The following is a 20,592-nucleotide window of genomic DNA, read 5'->3' as shown; positions in this document are numbered from 1 at the left end:
AATTATAGCCACCATTAATTGAATGCCAGACACTGGATTAGGCCCTTTGTATATCTTGGCTCCAGTCTATACAACAAATCATAAAGACAGGTATTATCACTCTTATTTCACAGATGAGAAAACTGATACTGATTTCATTTTCCATGATCACTGGTCTTAACAATGGTCTGGATATCCTTTTAATATTGATTGACTCTTGATCAGCCTGTTGATTTTGTTTAGCCAAGGGCTGGCAGTGTGTCTCCTCTGACAGTCATCCCTTTGGCAAGCATAATTTTCCATGGGTTGATTGATCGGAACCGGAGGAAAAGTGTGAGGAAGTCTTTGATAGTTTGGGAGAAAGAACTTATAATGAACCATTATTTGGGGCTGGTCTAAGAGTTTCAGATCCTCTCAACAGGAAAGTAGAGTTGGTGTGGCCGAAGATCCTGGGTTCCAGGGGAAAGACAAGGGGACCCAGGTTCCAGACCTGATTCCTATTGGGTGGACAGCACCCTTGACTAGCCTGCAGGGAATTCTGGTCAGAGAGGTCAGTGGGTGCTGCCCTCCCTATGAAGCCAGCTATATCCTTAAACCAAGACCAATGTCTTACTTAGACATTTTCTGGAGAGGAGCAGCAGAGTGTAGTGATTAAGTTCGTGGATGCAAGTCAGACCTAGATTCAAATCCCGGCTCCACACTTACTACCTGTGTAATCTTGGACATGTTAGATCATTTCCCTGGTCTCAGTTTCCTCGTCTGTGAAATGGAAGTAATTGCTGTCACAAGGCTTAAATGAAGTAATACGTATGAAATAGTGCAGAATAGTGTCTGGAAAATAGTAAGGACTTGGCAAATGCCAGCTACATTTATTAAAGTTTTTAATAAGTCTCCAAGAATTTGAAATTTAATTTAGAATCAAATCTGAGACACACGTTTAAAATACTCTCCTTGGTTGATGAATCACATTACCCCCACTTTTGCTTTGGTTGAGCCAATGTGTTTGTGAAAAGATAATATTGTATGGTAGCAGTTATTGATAGAATAGTATTGACTTTCAGGTAATATTTGAGTTGTGGCTTTTCAGTGTGACTTTTATGATGCTGTAAATCCAGCATTTGCCTATCAATGGCCTCTTCTTATGTTCCAAAAGTACCATGTGTTCCGGTTATCTGTTGCTACATAATAAACCATCTGAAACTGATATGACAGTGTTGGACAATGTTTTTTTGTAAAAGGCCACAGAATAGCTATTTTCAGCTTTAAGGGCTACATATGGTCTCTGTCACATATTATTCTTTGCTTTGTTTTTTTCTTTTACAACCCTTTAAAAATGTACCAAGCCCAGCTGAGCTCACAGGCTGTAGAAAAACAGGTTGCAGGCCAGATTTTATCACCAGGCCTTAGTCTGCAGACCTCTCTCTTAAAACAACAATGTTTATTGATTATTATTATGGCTTATGCTTTTGGAAGTTGACCGGCCTCAGTGAGTTGGTGGTTTTCACCTAGGGTCTCTATTGTGGTTACAGTCAGATGTGGCCAGAGTTGGGAATTTTCTTGAAGACTTCCTCACCCCACATGGTTGAAGTAACACATATAAAATCAACTGGTTGGTGTTGATTGTTGGTTGAGACCTCAGCTGGGCCTGTCAGCTGGAATACCTACACAGGGCCTGACCTCCCCATAGCATGGCAGCTGGATTTCAAGGGTGAGCAGCTCATAAGAGAGCTAGGCAGATGCTGTGTCTCATTTTATAACCCACCTGCAGAAGTCACATTATGCCACTTCCAACCTCATTTTCTTCATTGGATCCAGGTGACCAAGGCCAGGTCATATTTGAGGAAAGGAAAATTTAGACTCCATTTCTCCACGGGAGTAGTTTCAAAGAATTCGTGGGCATATTTAAAAACATACACCATGGAAGCTCTCGGTCCAGGGAACTCTCTGAGAAGCTTCACAGTCTTGCTGCTATGGTTGGCTTTTGATTTAGCAATGAAGGACGTTAACCTCAGACATTCCCATGATGTCTTAAATCAACAAGCAAGCTTACTCCTCCCCAGAAAACAACCAAACATCGTATTGGGGTTGAGTGATTGTGGAGGTGGTGTGTTACTTTCCCACACACCCTTGACTTTAAAAATCCTAGATTTAAGAAGTCGCTCTCTTGTCAGCATTTCTGGATTTCAAGAAGAATTAGTTGCATGCATTTGGCATTTTCTTGATCTTGATACTTTGTTGAATTCACCAGCCCACTGCAGAGGGCAGCCAATACCACTGTTTGCTGTCTTCAGGAAGTTGGATTGCAAATAAACCCGTATTAACAGACTGGATTGTAAAAATTTTTTTGCTGGTAAAAATTTTTCTGCACTGACGTTGACTAGTCCTCATTGTTTGGAAGGCTGAGGAAAGCCTCACCAAGCTATTGGAAGTTTGAGAGATTGATTCTCGATGGTTTTTGAAAGACTCCGTTGCAGTGTGTTACCCTGGCTTAAATAGTGTTCCCATCAGCTTGAACGTGTTACACAATCATCTTGTGCCAAAGAGGAAAAGTCAGTTCCTTGTTGTTAGCCTGGCTCCAACCATCTGTCTAAAATGTGTAAGTGTCGATTCATTTTTCAAGGATATTTTATTAGTTCAGTTTTTGGGGGAATTTACTTGGACCAAACGATGTGCAGATGATAGACCTCATTCAAGGTTCAGACATTTTTGAGGTGCCGTGGGAGGCAGCTGGCTATCCAATCGCTCTGTTCCTCGCAACTGCGTTTGTTGCACATTTTGTGGTACGATGAAGGGCTGAGTGGCGAGAAGCCTTGACCCATCTGAAATTTATCTGGAAACTGTGAGAGAAAGAACCAGAACTTGTACATTACACTTGCCTTTCCCTTTCTTTTACTTTCCCTTCGTTTATTCCGAGCCTCGAGCATATTTGCTTTTCTCTGATGAGTTTCTTTTGTGTGGGTACAACTGTGTCCCCTCTTCTCTCCTTCTGCTTTTCTCAGAAATCTTGTTTAGCCAATTCTCACTCAATCAGTGTCAGCAAGTGGTAATTACATGTTTTTTTATAATATTGTTCCTCTCAACATCAGGCAAGAATTCCAATTGGCCTGGGCTAAATTACTTTAATCTAATTGCCTGGTTACCTCATTTGTTTGTATTTTTATTCAAAAGCATTCAAATCTCAGGCTTATATTTTTTACATGGTATTCCCAAGTGTTTTATTTTATTTTTTAAGATTTATTTGTTTATTTTTGCGAGAGGGGGAGAGAGTGAGAGAGAGGAGAGCGCATGAGCGGGGCGAGGGGCAGATTGAGAAGTGGACTCTCCACTGAGCAGGGAGCCTGATGCGGGACTCGATCCCAGGACCCTGGGATCATGACCTGAGCTGAAGGCAGATGCTTAACCAACTGAGCCACCCAGGCGCCCGCAGCTGTTGTTTTAAAATAATGGCTTCTCTGCTTTTGAATTATTGGATGTATCCATTTATTTGAATATTATACAAATACTGCCAAGGAATCACGAGGCTAGAAAGACCTTCCTAAATTCAGGTAAACAACTCTGCCGACTCTTGACAGTTTCCTTCATAAACCGCAAGGACAGATAACAATTTAGTCCAGGCTGATGCGCTGAAGGAAAGGAGCATTCTGTCTCAACTGAAGTTTACAGGGGGTGGTGCCGGCTCACTGCTTCGTTTCTTGAACTCATTGCACCTAGATGTTGTGAGGAATACAGCAGATGAATGAGACACAGTTCTACCCTGCGGGAGGAGTTCATAAGGGCAGTAGAAGAGATCTTTGTATCAACTACCTTGTCCATATATTTGAAGATGATTAATACTGACCTGTGTTTTGGATGTTCAAAAAAATTTTCCAATGGTGAATAATATTCAGATAAGGAACTTCCTTACCTGCAAGGGTACATATGCTTGTGGTAGCTTTATATGCCCCACCACTGGTTCACTGGATTCCAGGCTTTAGCTTTTGAGGATCTGGCTCTCACTGGCATAGAGAAGCAATACCATGGGAAGCCTCAGGTGAAAAGGAATTCTGTGGGTGATGTGACCATATGAGTACCTGGAATGGCTATCAGAGAGAGGGCAGTTTTAAGAAAAGACAAGACAGGGCGCCTGGGTGGCTCAGCTGGTTAAGCGACTGCCTTCAGCTCAGGTCATGATCCTGGAGTCCCGGAATCGAGTCCCGCATCGGGCTCCCTGCTCGGCGGGGAGTCTGCTTCTCCCTCTGACCTTCCTCCCTCTCATGCTCTCTCTCTCTCATTCTCTCTGTCTCAAATAAATAAATAAAATCTTAAAAAAAAAAAAAAAGACAAGACAAGACAAAGCTAGAAGCATACAGCAGTGCTCTTAGCTGACATTCATCAGAGGGGAAACAAGAGTAAGGACACAATGGACCCACCCTCATAAGGCCCGGAGCCTGGGTGTCATGGTGCCATGGTGGGCTTCCATGCCCTCATGGGATGGCACAGTGCCTTACACACAGCCACCAGAGGAAAGGAAGGGCTCGTGCAATTTGAGAGTGGCTCTCTTAGAACTGGGGCCACTCCCTTGGGCCACCACTGCAGGTGTGTATCTCAGAACTAGACTTTCCAGTTTCACGCCTGTGTAAGAGACAATGAATTTCACCGCCTGTGTTTGTTCAATGTCTCGTTCGACAGTGTGCCCTCACAGGAGCTCCTTCCCTTGCACCCCTCATGCTCATTACTTTGGCTGTTCATAAATGAGTGAAGGACAGCTCCAACAATCACCCTTCTTCAAATCATAATACTTTAGGATAACGGACCTTACACAGAATTTAGCCCAATCCCTTTATTCATTTACTTATTTGGGAATAATTTCAAGCGTATAGGATAATTTCAAGTATATTACAAAGAACTTTAATGTATTACCTTCACCCCGATTTACTAGTTGGTATTGTGCCCTGTTTGCTTTCTCATTCCTGTTCTTCTCTCTCATCCCTCTCACTCTCTCAACACACACGTACACACACACACACACATATGCATATATGAATCTACATATTTTTTCTGAATCATTTGAAAGTTGCAAACATCACATCCTTTTAGTCTTAAGTTCTTCACTATGTCCTTCCCAAGAACAAGCGGATCCTTTTATAGGATCACAGTATAGTTCTCCATTTCCAGAAATGTAGCAATCTACCATCCATGTTTCAATTTTGTCCGTTGATCCAATAATGCCTTTTATGGTTTTTTTCCCTCCTACTGGATCTGGCCCAGGATCATATTTGGCCTTCAGTTGTCATTCACCTGGAACAGTTCCTTACCCCTTCTGTGTCTCAGGTCATCAGCATTGTTGTAGCATTTAGACCCCCTATTTGTATTCCAGGTGAGGAGTTAAGATATTTCCAGGATCACACAGCTAGTTATGAAAGAACCAAGACTAGAAACGGGGCATCTGAAACACAGAACAGATATGTTTCAAATTAAATTAGTAAATCGGACGACTGAAAGCAGGCATAATTTGCCTTCCCTAAGTATTTATTAAATTTCCTTCAACTACACAGTCACTTTGAAATATGACATCCCTGAAATAAAAGGTAAGCAATTACTCACCAGTAGAACCAGTCTTTGTTATCCTGAAAAGGCTTAATGCTCACACCTGCAATTAGCGAGAGAAAAGGACCTTCACCTTCCAGTTTTCATTAGGAAAATGCAACTTTTGTTGGCTGCCTTATCTAGCCCAGCAAATCCAGCTACTGTTTAAACCAACAATGTGATTTTTTCAAACCACTGAAATTCTAGTGATTGCTAGAGGGAAGGTGGGAAAGCAAACCAAAGAGGGAAAAGGCCAAGGTTCACAATCCAGGGTCGCGGTGGTTCGTAGTGCATCTGTTGGAACAGATTAAAGGCCAGTGGACGGAGCAGAGTGGCTTCTGGCAGTCTCTGAGCATCCTCTGTGAAAAGAGAAATTCCATGTAGCCCGGAAGGGAAACATGGGTTTGTGTGTTCATGTGTTTGCCTGCACATGAGACACACGCATGTTCGGGACAAAATTGAGAAGGACAGAGATGTTTATTTTTCCCTTCTTCCCACTCTCCTTTTAGCAAAGGAAGAGAAGAATTGGGATTGAGAAGCTGGACCATCCTTTAGAGAGGACACAGATAGAAAGAGGTCCTGGCCGAGTAACTGCAGCCCCCAGACCTGCTGTCCCTGGGGCCACACCGGCCACCCACTTCACAGCTCCTCTCCACTTTGGTCCCCTCTATCCTGTGCAGAACGTTCCGGGCAGCACAGGGTCCCCACTCCTCCAGGGCTCCTCTCCCTCTCCCGAGGGGCTTCCCCCTCCTTTCCCAAAGCAGAAGCTCCAGGCAGTTCAGCTGCACGCTCCCCTGGGTGTTGCTCTCCCTGTAGTGTGAACGGAAGCCCTCTGCAGGAGGAAGGGGTGGGTGGAAGAGGGCGTCGTCATAGTGGGAGTCACGGCAATAGTCAGAACTACCATTTTTCCAGTGCTTCCTGTATGCGAAGCTCTTCCCGTTTGTCAACTCATTTAGCCCTCACAACAACTTGATGGAGGGAGTGGTGGCATTTTCATTTTGCAGGAGAAACGGAGGCCCAGAGAGCTTATGTCACTTGCTGCAGACAGCAGGCGAGCCGTGATCCTCATCTAGCCGGCCCCAGAGCCCATGCCTTTCCTCTGCCCTCGCGGCAGTAGCTCGGCTCTCTCTGGAGGCATCTGCATTTTAATGGTGGTCTCTTCCATTTCTAGGATGCTACGGTTGGCAAAGCTGCCTGTGTGTCCCCCTGGAGCTTCCCAGGCATGGGGCAGGGTGACTTCCACCCTGTCCAAGGACCAGGAGGTTCAGTGACTTGTGTGCAGGTTACAAGGCAAGAAAAGTGGCCTCAGCCCCGGAACTCTGCTCTGATGAGGCTAGGCCGTGTGTACCACTCCCCTTTCTAAAACCAGCAAAGCTTCCCCGATGCCGGGACTTGCAAAGCCGACAGCAGATGCCTCCTTTCACCTCTGCACCTGCATCTTATACCCCCTCTCCCTGCCACTCCTCTCCCTTCAGCTACATCTGTCTCATCTTAGCCCTTAACTTCTCTACAATGCCTCCCACCTGTGGTACCTTACAACCAGAACCCTCTTTTCTGTGTCTTCCCTTGAACTGCAAGAATAGAGAAATCTCAGTTCAGCAATACCCACCCCCCTGTTTTGTTTTGTTTTGTTTCCTTTGTATGGATCACAATGAGTAATTACATGTTTAGGTCATTTTTCACATTCTCTGGTAGAATCTATAAAGGAGATGCTTTCGAATTGTTTCCTTTGTTACTTTTGACATTGACAAATTCCTAATAGGGGACCTAGTAAGGAGCAAGGCCCCTGAACAGGGGAAGGGAGGATACAGAGAGGAAGACATCATGGCTGTTGCCTTCGGAAAGCTTGCCGCTAGTGAAGAGTGAACTTGTACGAGCAAGTATGACCACAAGCAGGATGAATCAGGCCAAATGCTCTCAAGGAGTTGGTAGTGGGGGAGCCTAGAGGAATTGCCATACATTCAGAGGTGATCAGAATAGCAAGGAAGCTTTCGTTGTAGAGGCGCCCATGCTTTGATGGGTGAAGAGAATTTCAGCTGAAAAGGGGAAGGGCATTGTAGGCTGAGAGAGTACAGAATAAGGCACACAATTGCTTACAGATCCAGCAAATCAGAATGGCAAAGAGGCTTATTATTTCCTGAAACCCCTGTGAATGCAGGCACCAGAATGTGAGCCTTACAGCTTTAGGGATTTGGGCCAGTTTTATTCATTGCTATATTCCTGGCTCCTATAAAGTTCCAGGTAGCACTTTGGTAGGTGCTCAATGAACACTTATTGAATGAATTGGGTAGATAATCATTGCTTCCATTTTACAATTGAGAAAATGCACGGAGAAGTGGATCAAGGCTACGCAGAACCAGGACTTTAAGTGGGAGAGACAATATATTAAGAAAATATGGGAAAATATATTTTATAACGATGGAAGTGAGGAAGGCCCTTTAAAGCATACCGTGGAGGCTATGTAGAAAGGCAAAAATCAACATATTTGGTTACAAAAATGTTTTAGAAGTTAGTCTGCCAAAAAAAAAAATCATTAACAAGGTTGAACAAGAATTAGATGATGTAGTGATATTTAATATGATAAAAAATAATGTTGCTATGCTTGATATGTAAAGAGCACTCATGAATCAATAGAAAAAGTACACATCCCAATAGAAAAATGGACAGATACCATGAAGCAGCAGTTCACAAAAGTATAAATCAAAATAACCAAATAAAATATAAGTGTATATACATATATATTCACTTCACAAGAAATAAAAATGTAAATATAAACAGCATGATATTCTTTTAGATAGATGCTGACAAAGTACAATGTTGGTCTAAGGAAGCAGGTACTCTCATACACTCTTCGTATTATAAGAAAATAAATTGGTATGGTCTTGCTGGAAAGCAGTCTAGCAATGTATTCTAAAATGTCAAATGAGTATACTTTTTTATTAAGGACTTTAGCTATTCTAAGAAAATAATCAAACGGTTCTATCAAAATGTCTTTACAAGTAATTCTTACAGTATTCTCTATAACATAATGAAAATTTGGAAATCAATATCTATCAAAAAGGGATTAGTTAAATAAATTATGATATCTATACATAGATTTCTGTGCAGGTATTACATAGCCTGGCATATAGTAGGGGTTGGCAAACTCTGGCTCGCAGGCCAAATCCAGCCCACTGACTGTTTTTGTTAATAAAGTTTTACTGGCACACAGCAACACCCACTAACTGGTGTATTTCTACAGCTGCTCTTACACTATGGTGACAGAGTTGAGTATTTGCAACAGAAACCAAATGGCCCAGAGGCCTAAAATATTTATTATCCATCCCTTTACGAAACCGTTTGCTGATCCCTGATACATAGATATATTCATTGACATGGAAAGCTCTCTGTAGCATATTATTGAGTCATAAAAGCAGGGTACAAAAATCACATGCATAGTGTGTTTCTGTTATAAAAAATCATGTGGTCATGGGGAAGGGGCAAAAAAAGGACAAGGACCGTAAAACTTAAAGAATGTATTTTTAGGAGGGATGACTTCAATTATGTTTACCAAAACGTAGTGGGTTACGTGCGAGTTGTGAGATGTTAGGTGATTTTTCCTTATCCTCTTTATATTTTTCTATAATTCCTAAGTGTCTAGAAGGGATTTGTATAAGTGGAATGGATAAGCGGCCATTATCTTTGTTATATAGAGGTGTTATAAATTGTTACAATTTTGGACATAGTTTGGCAAAGTCTTAACAGGTTTTAATACACACCTTGAATGTACATACTAACGTGCACCTTGAAACAGTCATTTCACATTTCGGAATCTGCACTTCTAAAGAAATAGCCTTCCATTTGGGAAAAACCACATACACCGAGTTGTCAAGCAGTGTAAACTGTTTTTTGATTCCACGCTAAGTGGAGTCGAACATAAATCCCCACGTGTGGCAGACATCTCTGAAGGTCAACAGCAAGTGCCCCTGAGGCTGGGGAACAGTTGACATCCTCATACGTGGCTGGTGGGACCGCACAGCAACCACTCTGGAGAACAGGTTGTCAGTTTCTTGAAGTTCAATGTATCCTTATATGTGAGACCCAACCATTATGGTCACACAAAACCTGTATGTGACTGGGGCGCCTGGGTGGCTCAGTCGTTAAGCGTCTGCCTTCAGCTCAGGTCATGATCCCAGGGTCCTGGGATCGAGCCCCGCATCGGGCTCCCTGCTCCGCGGGAAGCCTGCTTCTCCCTCTCCCACTCCCCCTGCTTGTGTTCCCTCTCTCGCTGTGTCTCTCTCTGTCAAATAAATAAAAATCTTTAAAAAAAAAAAAAAAAACCTGTATGTGACTATTTATAACACACCTATTCATAATGGTCAAACACTGCAGACAACACGAATGCTCTCCGAAGGAAGGGTAGGAACACAAAGTGTGAGACGTCCGTAGAGTGGGCTACCACTGAGTAATCCAAAGCAACATGCTCTTGGTGCCCACGACAACTTAAAGGCACCATGTTGAGTGAAAGAAGGCAGTCTCCGAAGCTGACACACCGTGTGACCCCATTTATATGGCCTTCTTGAAAACACAAGATTAAAGAGAGAGCAGATGAGGGTTTGCCAAGTTCTAGGCCTTGGGGAGAGAGTGGGACTCGAAAGAGAGAGCACAGGGTTTTTTTGTTTGTTTGTTTGTTTTTGAGATGATGGAACGGTTTTGGATCGTGATTGTGGTGGTGGTTACATAGATCTCTGTATGTATTATAATTCATACAACACCAAAAAAAGAGTCAGTTTTACTATATGTTCATGTAAAAAATAAAATTAAATATGTATAGGAAAAACCGGAAGATAATACACAAAAACCCCAATATAATTTGTTTAGCCTGGTGGTATTATGGGCAACTCTATTTTTTTTATTTTTCCTATTTTGCATGAATAGATTACTTTTATAATTAGAATAATACACTAACAAGCAAACCAATCCAGGAACTCTAAGATCATAGTAGTGTATGAAGTTTGGGAAGGGAACAGGGGAGCCCTTCATTCAGCAGTCGTTATCTGAAGGCACTGTGCGTTCTGGGTCATCGGGGGCAGCTCAAAATGATGGCCATGAGTCTGTTCATGAAATCCATAGTTATGCAGTTTGCTTTAGAAAGTGGAAGTAATAATAGAGTTTTTGTTTCTTTAAAAGCCTCCTTTATTGGAAAATTTACTTTTGTAAAACTCCCCATTCACCTTTGCTGCCAAATATATGAGGTTGCGTCATAAGGGCAATTATAACCCCATGTAAACATGCATTATCCTATTTGTTCTACAAACCCCGGGGAAGCCGAGTAGGGTTGTGTACGCTCTTCTGTTTGCAAAAAGGAAATCCAGGTACAGAAACTGCCGGGTAGTCAGCATGACAATAAAAATTCCATTTGCTTTAACTTTTCTCCCCAGAGGCAGACTGTATATTTTTTTTGTAGCTTGCCAATAATGATATAAAAGGTAATATTATCATACTGTCTTCCCTTGAGAATTTCCTGGGCATGGTTAGAAATGAAATAAATGTCGTATGCCTTGAGAGAAAAAGTATTTGTTTTTCCACTGAAAATTCACTAGTACTGTGTAATGAAATGCTCTCCTCTGTTTTTTTTTTTTAGGATTTTATATTGCACCCTGATTCTGCCTCTGCATTATCTTGAGCCTTTCTTTTCATACATCTTCCTCAACCTCCAGCTCATGGTCCTGCAAGTCCTTCACCTTTACTGGTGTTACTTCATCCTGAAAATGCTCAGAAGATGTTTATTCATGAAGGTAAGGGCTGCCTGAGTCTTGCTGCTCTAGGCAGGTGAATTTCATTGACAGATTGAAGGTGATGCCCAGACGATGGAACGCTCTAGTTAATTTGGAGTTAACTAGAATTCCTTTTTTTCCCTTGATTTGATCATGACTGATAAAAATGTATCTAAAATGTAAAATGTAAAACCCTAAAATGTTTTTCTTTAGGGTAAGTTCTCTAAAGTGCTTTTAGGAAATTGTTTTTGTTAGAGGACAAGTCATTTTTATAAAACTTTTATCCAAAAATTGATTGTTGCTTTTTATTTTTATTTTTTAAGATTTTATTTATTTATTTGAGAGAGAGACAGACAGAGAGAGATAGTGAGAAGAGAGCATGAGCGGGGAGGAGAGAGAGAAGCAGGCTCCTGCTGAGCAGGAAGCCCGATGTGGGACTCGATCCCAGGACCCTGGGATCATGACCTGAGCCCAAGGCAGACGCTTAACCGACTGAGCCACCCAGGCGCCCCCTGATTGTTGCTTTTTAAAGAATGTCCTAATGAGTTTAAATTTGCTCTAGTTTGAGACAAGCTTTATTGTGATAGTGGAGTAGTATTTCAGAGCCTTAGGTTTACCTTCACTGAGCACCCAGTTTGCACGTGATGCTCTCTCCCTGAGCCTTCTCCTACCATCTGAAATATTGTCCGTCAATTGGCTATGCTTTTTTCCTGAAAACAGCTTCTTCTCTAAATAGTAACATATTAATAATACATTTTAGACAATAGAAGTTTTTTGTTTGTTTGTTTTGAATTCTGTTCTGGGTTTTAATTCCAGAACAAAGGTAAGGAGGGCTTCAGAAATGAGTAAGACACAAAACACTGCCTTTGGGGAAACAACCCAACATCTGGGGGGGAATATTCACCTACTAGCAACTACCTATATTGTGCTAAAGAGACATCCCATAAACTTGCTGTGGAAGACAGAAACCAGTTGACTCAAGGTCCGGCCAGGGAACGTTATCGAATGGATGGAATTTGACTTGAGCCTTGAAGGCAAGTAAAAAAAAAAAAATCACAGCTCCTTCTTTGTCAGTAAATCATACTTCTAAGGGAGTTTTAATTAAGGATCTTTCGAGGTGGAAGTTACAGCGGGCCCATTTTCAAGTGCTACCATCCATGTATACACAACACTGTATCATCAGAGGGAGTGGCTCGTATGTAACAGGTATGGCGGTAATTTACCTGATAAGCTCATGTTCTGATCAACTGTCAGATTAATTCATTTTCCTACTTTGGTAAATGACTGTTCAAGAATTGACAAATGAAATGGACATTATGATAACTGACCTCTGGGTTTTCTACCATCTCCTAGCTTCTAGATCTAGACAGAGGTATAGGGAGTTGGGCTACATCTGGATTGATCGCAAACCAAATTCGGAAAGTAGTTTTTGTTTGCTGGTTTTACTAAATGACTGACTTGAGCTTGCTTTCTTGGGAGCGGACTCTCCTCCCTTAAAAAGTCAGCGTGCCAAGAAAAAAACGCTTTCATCGAATGGTTCTAGCTTATTAATATTCTAAATAGTTTTCTCATGACCTATGCAACAGTTATTTTACCTCTGAGTGACTGATAAAGTTGAAGTGAGTGCGATAAGGTTAAAAAGTCGAGCAGTTAGACCCTTTGCACATCGAGGGCTTGGAGGGAAGGAAGGGCGCTGAACTGAGCCTGTCCCACCCCTGGGTCGAGCCTTCCTGGAGTGCCCATCTCCCTAGCCAGAAACTATTCCCTTAATCACTGGTGAGTGACAATAATTACAGGCTGGAAGGGAGCCAGGCTGAACAAAACTTGGAGACCAGAGGATACTCTTGTTTGGTTTTAGCAGCATCATGTTCATATTTCTGATCTCTAATGGGTTGTACCAGGCCTGATTAAAAACCCAGTGGGTTGGGGAGCCGTGGACAGGAATTCCCGATTCCTCATGCCGTACTTTGGAAAAGCTGTTTCCCATTTCCATTTGATAGCAGTAGTAGAGGCCCCCGCAGCCCTAATCCCTGCAGTTCGTATGACTTCAGCTGGCTTGCATGTGCACTCTGTTTTCCATAGCAGTGGCAAAACTGGCTGTGAAATCAGCTTATTCCTCCAAGCCGTAAAGCTGCCTTTTAAAGAATGCTATTTGAAGGCACCGTTGCATTGCAAAGGGGAGGAGACAGATAAAGGCGGGAGTTGACACTCTTAGAGGAGCACCGAACAAGACCGTTTTCAACTCTACTTAATGACTCGTTAGCATTTAATATACACGCCTCAATTGTTACTAAGGTGACGCGTTCTTGGATATTTAGAAAATGGGACTGCCGAAGTTCTTAGGCCTCTTAAAATGTCTTTCAAATCTTGTAACAGAGATTGGGAATTTGTCTTTTTAGGTTCCTTATGCCTGGTAGGCCCTTAAGAAGTAGTTTCGAAGATGCAAATGAATACAGATCACACCAGGGTGGGAAGTTACAAGATTATTTATTAATCTTTTCTCTGGTCTCCATAGATTTGCATGGTAGACTGGAAAGACAAAAGTGACTATACATCTTAAAAATAGCGCTTGTTGAAATATCCACACCTTATTTTCCTTCGACAGTGGGGTTACTGTGTGCCTATGGCGAATGAGGACCTTCTACCATTTGCTTCTGTTAATACCTTAAAATAACAATATCCCTATAATTTCAGGATTCTGACATAGTGGTTAGCAGGCACTGATGAAACTGAGCTGGTTCCTATAAAATGGGGGGATTTTGTGCGGGACTCCCAGCTCACACCTCCCATCAGGAAGTATGATGGGCTGAGATATTTGTCTTGTCATTCTCTTTGCAAACATGAGAAGTGCTTTCAGAGGAAATTAGGAGGGTGGCATGCTCTCGTTTAATATTACTTAAGAGAATGTGATCATCCCTACGCTTTTATTTTCTTCTTCCTAAATATCACACTGGGTGCTGGCCAACTCAAGTATGTCTCTTTGACATCTCAGGCTGGTGTGCAGCCAAGACACGGAGGGCAGGGCCGAGCGTGCAGCCATTACAGCCCAGAGCTGGGATGGAACGACTAGCCCCTGGCAACCTGCCCCAGCCATCTGCTCTGGACAGGCAGTGTCTCTGAAGTTCACAGATGACACTTGACACACACTCAACTCTTTTAGCTAAAGAAAGGAGGACCCTTCTCATAAATCGGAGAAATCTGAGGCCTCAACCAAATTCGCACAGTAAGTTTGTGGCAAAGCTCGAACGTGAGTCTCTTCGCTTGCAATACTTTGCCTTTTCTAATTAACCATTGATCTGAAATAGCCAGAAAATTGATTGAAAAAACTGGCACGGAGTAAGAAAGAATCCATAAACAACTTGAGTAATCAAGGTAGTGGAAGAAAACACAGCACAAATTCTTTAGCTTGTTTCTGAACTTTCTAAAAATATAAGAAAATGTTTCAGAATTCTTTTTTCAGTTTCAGAGCACTTCCTAGTAAAGCAAGTCCGGAATAGCCAAGAGTACAGGCTTTCCCGTTTGCTGGCTGTGTGATCTGAGGCATATTACTTCCATTTACTGCCTCAGTTTCTCCACCTGTAAATTGGGGATGATGATATTAACACCCGCCTTGTAGGAGAAAGCTGTCAGAACAGGACCTGGCACACAGCAAGCACATGGGAAGGTTGGCTGCCATTACCATTATTCCTATTCACTCAGGTTCTTTGTGGCAAGTCACAGAGAGGCTGTGACTTCCAGGTCGCCTGGCAGTTGGGCGTCAGTCATGCCCTCCCTCCCTTCCGCTTAGATAATGCTGCAGCTGAGTCAGGTGTCCGTCCACGGGCGCCCATGACTGTTTGCTAAGCTGTCTTCGGTCAGTTAATTTGCGTGACTCACATTCTGATGATCCTTTTTGACACTCTCTCAGATATCAGTGTGTTAGTGAAGAAATACAAAATCTGTAACATCCAGCAAACCTCCAGGTCTCTTTTGTTAGTAGTTAATAGTGGATCTAAAAACTGCCCTTTGCTAAACAAGAGATAAAAATATCACAAGGGCTGGCAGTTAAAATAGAGTATTATAAAAATGCTATCAATTTGGGGCACCTGGGTGGCTCAGTCGGTTAAGTGTATGACTCTTGGTTTCAGCTCAGGTCATGATCTCAGGGTCATGAGATCGAGCTTTGTGCAGGGCTTGCGCTCAGCAGGGAATCTGCTTGTCTCTCTCCCTACCTCCTGACTCCCCCCAACTCGCTCTCGCATGCTCACACACACACTCTTGCTCTCTCTCAAACAAATAAATAAGTAAAATCTTTTTAAGAATGCTATCGGTTTATATTTCTATATTTCCAAATATTTATACAGGTTAACTGCTTTAACAATCTATTGAAGAAACAACAGTGGAGTTTATAAACTTGTAACAAGTAACTGTGCAAAGTTGCTCAGTGTAAAGAATTCCAGATTTGAATATTCTTCCACACTGTACATTCAGCCGAGCCACAAAATAGACTTTCAGAACTGGCAGAGACCCCTGAATATCCACCAGGACAGCATGGCCCCCCTCCTCAAGGCCTTCCTACTGCACCACAGTGCACTGCTCACTTGTACATAAAACTGCTATTTCCCAGAGGAAGAGAGGGGGCTGAGTGAAGAAGTTACATGACTTACCCAAGGTCACACAGGAGTGGGTTTCATGCCTGCAAAGCCCGAGACTTCACAGGCTATGTTGCTAATGCTATGCTCCTCTTCCTCCCCAGTAGCTCTGTGTCCTCCAAACATGAGTGATATGCATTTAATGTGTGTATGTTTATCTGTGTTTCTCCATGTGTGAGTTTAGTGTGATGTAGGCTCAGCTCTCACACACTTCATCATCTTTTTGTTTCCTGTTCAGTGAGTTTTAATAAATGTATAGAGCATGCAATCATTACTCTGTTAAAATGTAGAACATTTCCATGACCCTATAAAGATCTTAGTGCCTATGTCTGGTCATCACCCATTCCCACATTGGCAACCACTGTTCTTACTTCCATTCCCATAGATTAGTTTCAACTTTCTTAAAAAAAAAAAAAGATTGATTTTGTGAGAGAGAGAGAGCAGGGGACAGGGGACAGTTGGAGGGGCACAGGGAGAGGGAGAGAGTCTTAAGCAGATTCCACGCTGAGCATGGAGCCCAACATGGGGCTCGATCTCATGACCTGAGAGCATGACCTGAGCCGAATGTTTCATGGACTGCATCTCGAGGCACCCCTCGACTTTCTTTTCTTTTCTTTTTTTTTTTAAGATTTATTTATTTATTTATTTGACAGAGAGAGACAGCGAGAGAGGGAACACAAGCAGGGGGGAGTAGGAGAGGGAGAAGCAGGCTTCCTGCTGAGCAGGGAGCCCGAAGCGGGACTCGATCCCAGGACCCTGGGATCACGACCTCAGCCGAAGGCAGATGCTTAACAACTGAGCCACCCAGGCTCCCACCCCTCGACTTTCTTAAACCTTATATAATTAGAATCACACAGCGTGTGCTTTTCTATATTCTTTCACTACAAACTTCATAATCTTTTCATGCCTCTGCTCTGTTCCCTTGTCATGGTTACCTTGTCAGTAATCCATGAATTCCAGCTCTTCGGAGAGGGCACTCTCTAGAAAATCTCCCAAGGGCTCTCCCCATTAGGGGATTTTGTGGCTGAAAACAATCATAAGTTTTTATAAACTTGAAGGTGTGGAGTTGTTTAAAGAAGTCAAAGTAGAAGCGGCAGCTGTCTGCATGGCTCTAAGATAAATAATAACAGAGGGAAAACATAGCAAACTGAGCAAACTGGCCTCTTCCCAGCTCCCTTCCTCTAGCAGAATTCCTGTTGCTTTGCCCTGGACCCAGAGGCCTCATTAAGAGACTCCCAGGCCCAACCAGGGCACCTAGATGAATGTGCGGGAGGAGACCCGACCTCACACTCACATCTTGAGATGGAAGCAACTCAGAACTGGAAAGAGGGGTTCACCTGCCCGATGGGGAGTGGAGGCTCCGCGGAACAGAGGGGCTTCCTCAGGCTGCTCCAGTCACGACCAGAACCCACGCAGTGACTTTTTCGGTGAATGTCTGTTTTCCTACAGCAGGATAACATTATCCAGGCATTGCTTTAGATACTGGGTTGTTCGATAGCCTTTCCCAAGCTATTTGGATATTCTTCTAGCATCTTCTTCCAAACTGTTTCTTCTTGCTGTTAGGACAGTCACAGTGGGTACCCATGTCCAGGTACTGTGCCACCTCTTCCTGCTGATGAAAATAGCCTGACTTCTCCGCTCTTCCTTCCAGGCACACGGGCCTCTGATGTAAAAAGATTATATTAGTGTTCTTAAATCAGTCAAACAAGATTGTATTTCAGTTTTCTTCAATCCATCCTCTGTTCCTTTGGAAATAGGCGCGGGCAGCGGCTGGAGGCCAGCAGCCGAGTGAGGACTGTTATTTCTAGCTTTCAGCTGCTGGGTGACTGTTCAAAAGTGGCGAATCTCACTTCTCCGCAATCTCCTGTGAATTTTTAATTATGCAAATGATTTTCCATACTTACTTAATGACGTATTAGTTCCCTTTGCGCATACTCCTGAATTTCTTGTCTTGTGTGTTTCTTTCTTTTTTTTTTAAAGATTTTATTTATTTATTTCTTAGAGGGCGAGCGAGAGAGAAACAGCATGAGAGAGGAGAGGGTCAGAGGGAGAAGCAGGCTCCCCGCCGAGCAGGGAGCCCGATGTGGGACTCGATCCCAGGACCCTGGGATCATGTCCTGAGCTGAAGGCAGTCACTTAACCAACTGAGCCACCCAGGCGCCCTTGTCTTGTGTGTCTCTTAACAGTGGTTTTGAAAATACTAGTTCTTTGGAGGTACCTGACTAGTCAGGTCACTGGGTGGGCAGGAAGTCAGCGGAAGCCATTGTAAAAGGAAGGGACTTTTCAAATGAGAGTTGTCCTGCAGAAGCATCTTTGAGGGTAGCAGTGGGCACTCAAAGCCTGCCCTTTCTTTCCTCTGTCCCAAATGTTGACTCTGATGTTTCCTTGAACCACTGGTCATATCTCGCTGAAGTTGAAAAGGAGGTGAGGGATGGGGGAAGATCCAAGGAAAAAGAGATAAAAGAAGCTCTGACATCTCTCATACTTGACTTTAAAAAACATTTCACAAAATCCTTGGGGCGCCGGGATGGCTCCGTTGGTTAAGTGTCAGACTCTTGATTTTGGCTCAGGTCATGATCTCAGGGTCGTGAGATTGAGCCCCGTGTTGGGCTCCATGCTGGGCATGGAGTCTGCTTAAGATTCTCTCTCTCTCCCTCTCCTGCTGCCCCTCCCCCCCACTCATTCGCTCACTCTCTAAATAAATAAATAATAAATAATCATTTCACAAAAATGGAATTGATTTTTATATATTCCTGAAAGAACAGATACTTTCCATTTTATTAGTAGTGAAACAGACACACACAAAGCACATTAACACACGTACACCTACAGATATCTTATATGGAACTTGAGTTTCTGTTTCTGTATCAGCCTAGACAAGGCGATGAGCACAGTTCATGGCTTATTAATAAATCTACACATTCACACCAGGAGGTGAAATTGTTATTAGTGGGTGCTTGGGCCAGAGAGATTGGTAAAAGCATGTGTAGGGGAGAGGTCCCCTGTCTCTGTTAATACCCCATGAATTTCTGTGGCCCCACCCTTCCAGTGGTTCCTTCCCCTGCCCCTCTACATAAGTCTCAGCAGAGTGCTTTATGTAGCATAAAAGAAACCTTATTCCTGAAAACCCATTTGGTTTGTAGATAATGGGTAAAATAAATGAACCTTACAACACTTGCATTTTGATTTAGGATGTGGGCTTTAGCGTCTGAATGACTTACCATGTAGATGGCATTATCCATGTTCTGTTTGGGGAGTAGCAAGAGTGCCATCCGTGGAAGCCTGGACTCTCAGTGGGGGCTATTTTCTGCAAACTGTGTCTCCTTGCCACATATAATGGGCTCTGGAAAGGCTCAAGAGAGCAGCACTGGGCACGTGCACTCTTCGCAAGGCTCGGAGGCCCATTTCGCAGGCCAGTCAGACCTCAGCCTCAGTGTTGCTACAAGCAACTTGGGCCTGTATGTACACCTCTGTAATATTTCTAGAATTGCTGGAAAACTTGGTCATGTCTTTCAAGCGAATGGGATTGGCTGTTCTCACTCATGTGGCCAGATTGGGACCGCTGACCCCATCTCTAGAGTGCTCCACTGAGGCCCAGCCACAGTGGGCTAAGGTTGGAGCTGATGCTGTAGCAGCTATAATGGGTGGCTATTTATATCATGACTCTACCTGCACCCCCAGAAATCTCCCTTGACCCATTTATCTGGGTGGAAGATAAATGTGCAAGAGTCCAGGCTCTGGGAGGGCCCCCGGGATCCCAGTTGTCCAGAAGAAGAGTAACAGGTGAGGGTAAAGCTCAGGGAGGGAGTAGAAGGGATGGAAAGCAAACCGCCTACGTTCTGTGCCTTTCTTGCTCCCCCTTGTCAGTTGTGTGTGTGTGTGTGTGTGCCTGTGCACACACAAGAGGATTTCAGGTGTGCCCTAGGGGTCCACACCTGCGAGGGGGTGAAGGGAGCTGGATGGGGCAGAGGGAGAAGTTAAACTGTGGTGCATTTATAACAAAGTCCTCAGCCAACCCTACAGGGAGCCCTAGAGCTGGGTGGCCCTTCAGGGATGTCCAGTTGTGGCAAAGGGGTGGGACCTCTGTACCCTGGCCTGAACGTGTCACTGGATGTGGGCTGCCCTCTGGGGAGGGGGCGTAGCTCTGGGCGAGGCAGCTCCCTTGAGCCAAGGATAATAATACCCAGAGAAGGACATGCCTGCGAGCTTCCCAGGGCTAGGGGATTGGAGCTGCCTTTCTGAAGGGCCTGCCATCTCTGCCTGCCCCATCCTGGACCTAACACTCATCCCCACGAGGAGAGGGAGAGAATCACAAGCAGACTCCTCACTGAGCATGGAACCGGACATGGGGCTCACTCTCATGACTCTGAGATCATGACCTGAGCCAAAATCAAGAGTCAGATGCTTAACTGACTGAAACATCCAGGTGCCCCCTTTCTATGCTTCACTTTGATTAACTCCTATGTCTTCACAGTCTTTGACTTTTTTATTTTGTGGTGTCTAATCAGCAGTCAATCCCATCTAGTATATTTTTTAATTTCAGATATTGTGTTTTCCATCTCTATAAATTATATTTTGGTCTCTTTTTATATCTTCCATTTTTCTTAATCTGTGTTTTTTCTCTACCTCCCTGAATATATGGAGCATATTTATAATAGCTA

At 43.5% G+C, this 20,592-nt stretch overlaps 1 protein-coding gene across 1 annotated transcript in view; it reads left to right on the top strand.

Annotated features, from left to right (window-relative positions):
- The window catches only part of CERS3 (ceramide synthase 3), a 104,575-nt gene that overhangs the window by 61,078 nt on the left and 22,905 nt on the right, over nt 1-20,592 (top strand). Inside the window, exon 11 of the mRNA XM_045899519.3 lies at nt 11,168-11,321. Coding sequence (XP_045755475.1) covers nt 11,168-11,321 — 154 coding nt within the window. The remainder of the gene's footprint in view (nt 1-11,167; nt 11,322-20,592) is intronic.

The sequence above is a fragment of the Mirounga angustirostris genome, unplaced genomic scaffold, assembly GCF_029215605.1.
Source record: "Mirounga angustirostris isolate CCGP_5_RB_7025 unplaced genomic scaffold, mMirAng1.0.hap1 SCAF_9, whole genome shotgun sequence".
Lineage (NCBI taxonomy): Eukaryota > Metazoa > Chordata > Mammalia > Carnivora > Phocidae > Mirounga > Mirounga angustirostris.
The sequence above is the reverse complement of the archived record's forward strand: the minus strand, read 5'-3'. Positions and strand labels throughout refer to the sequence as shown.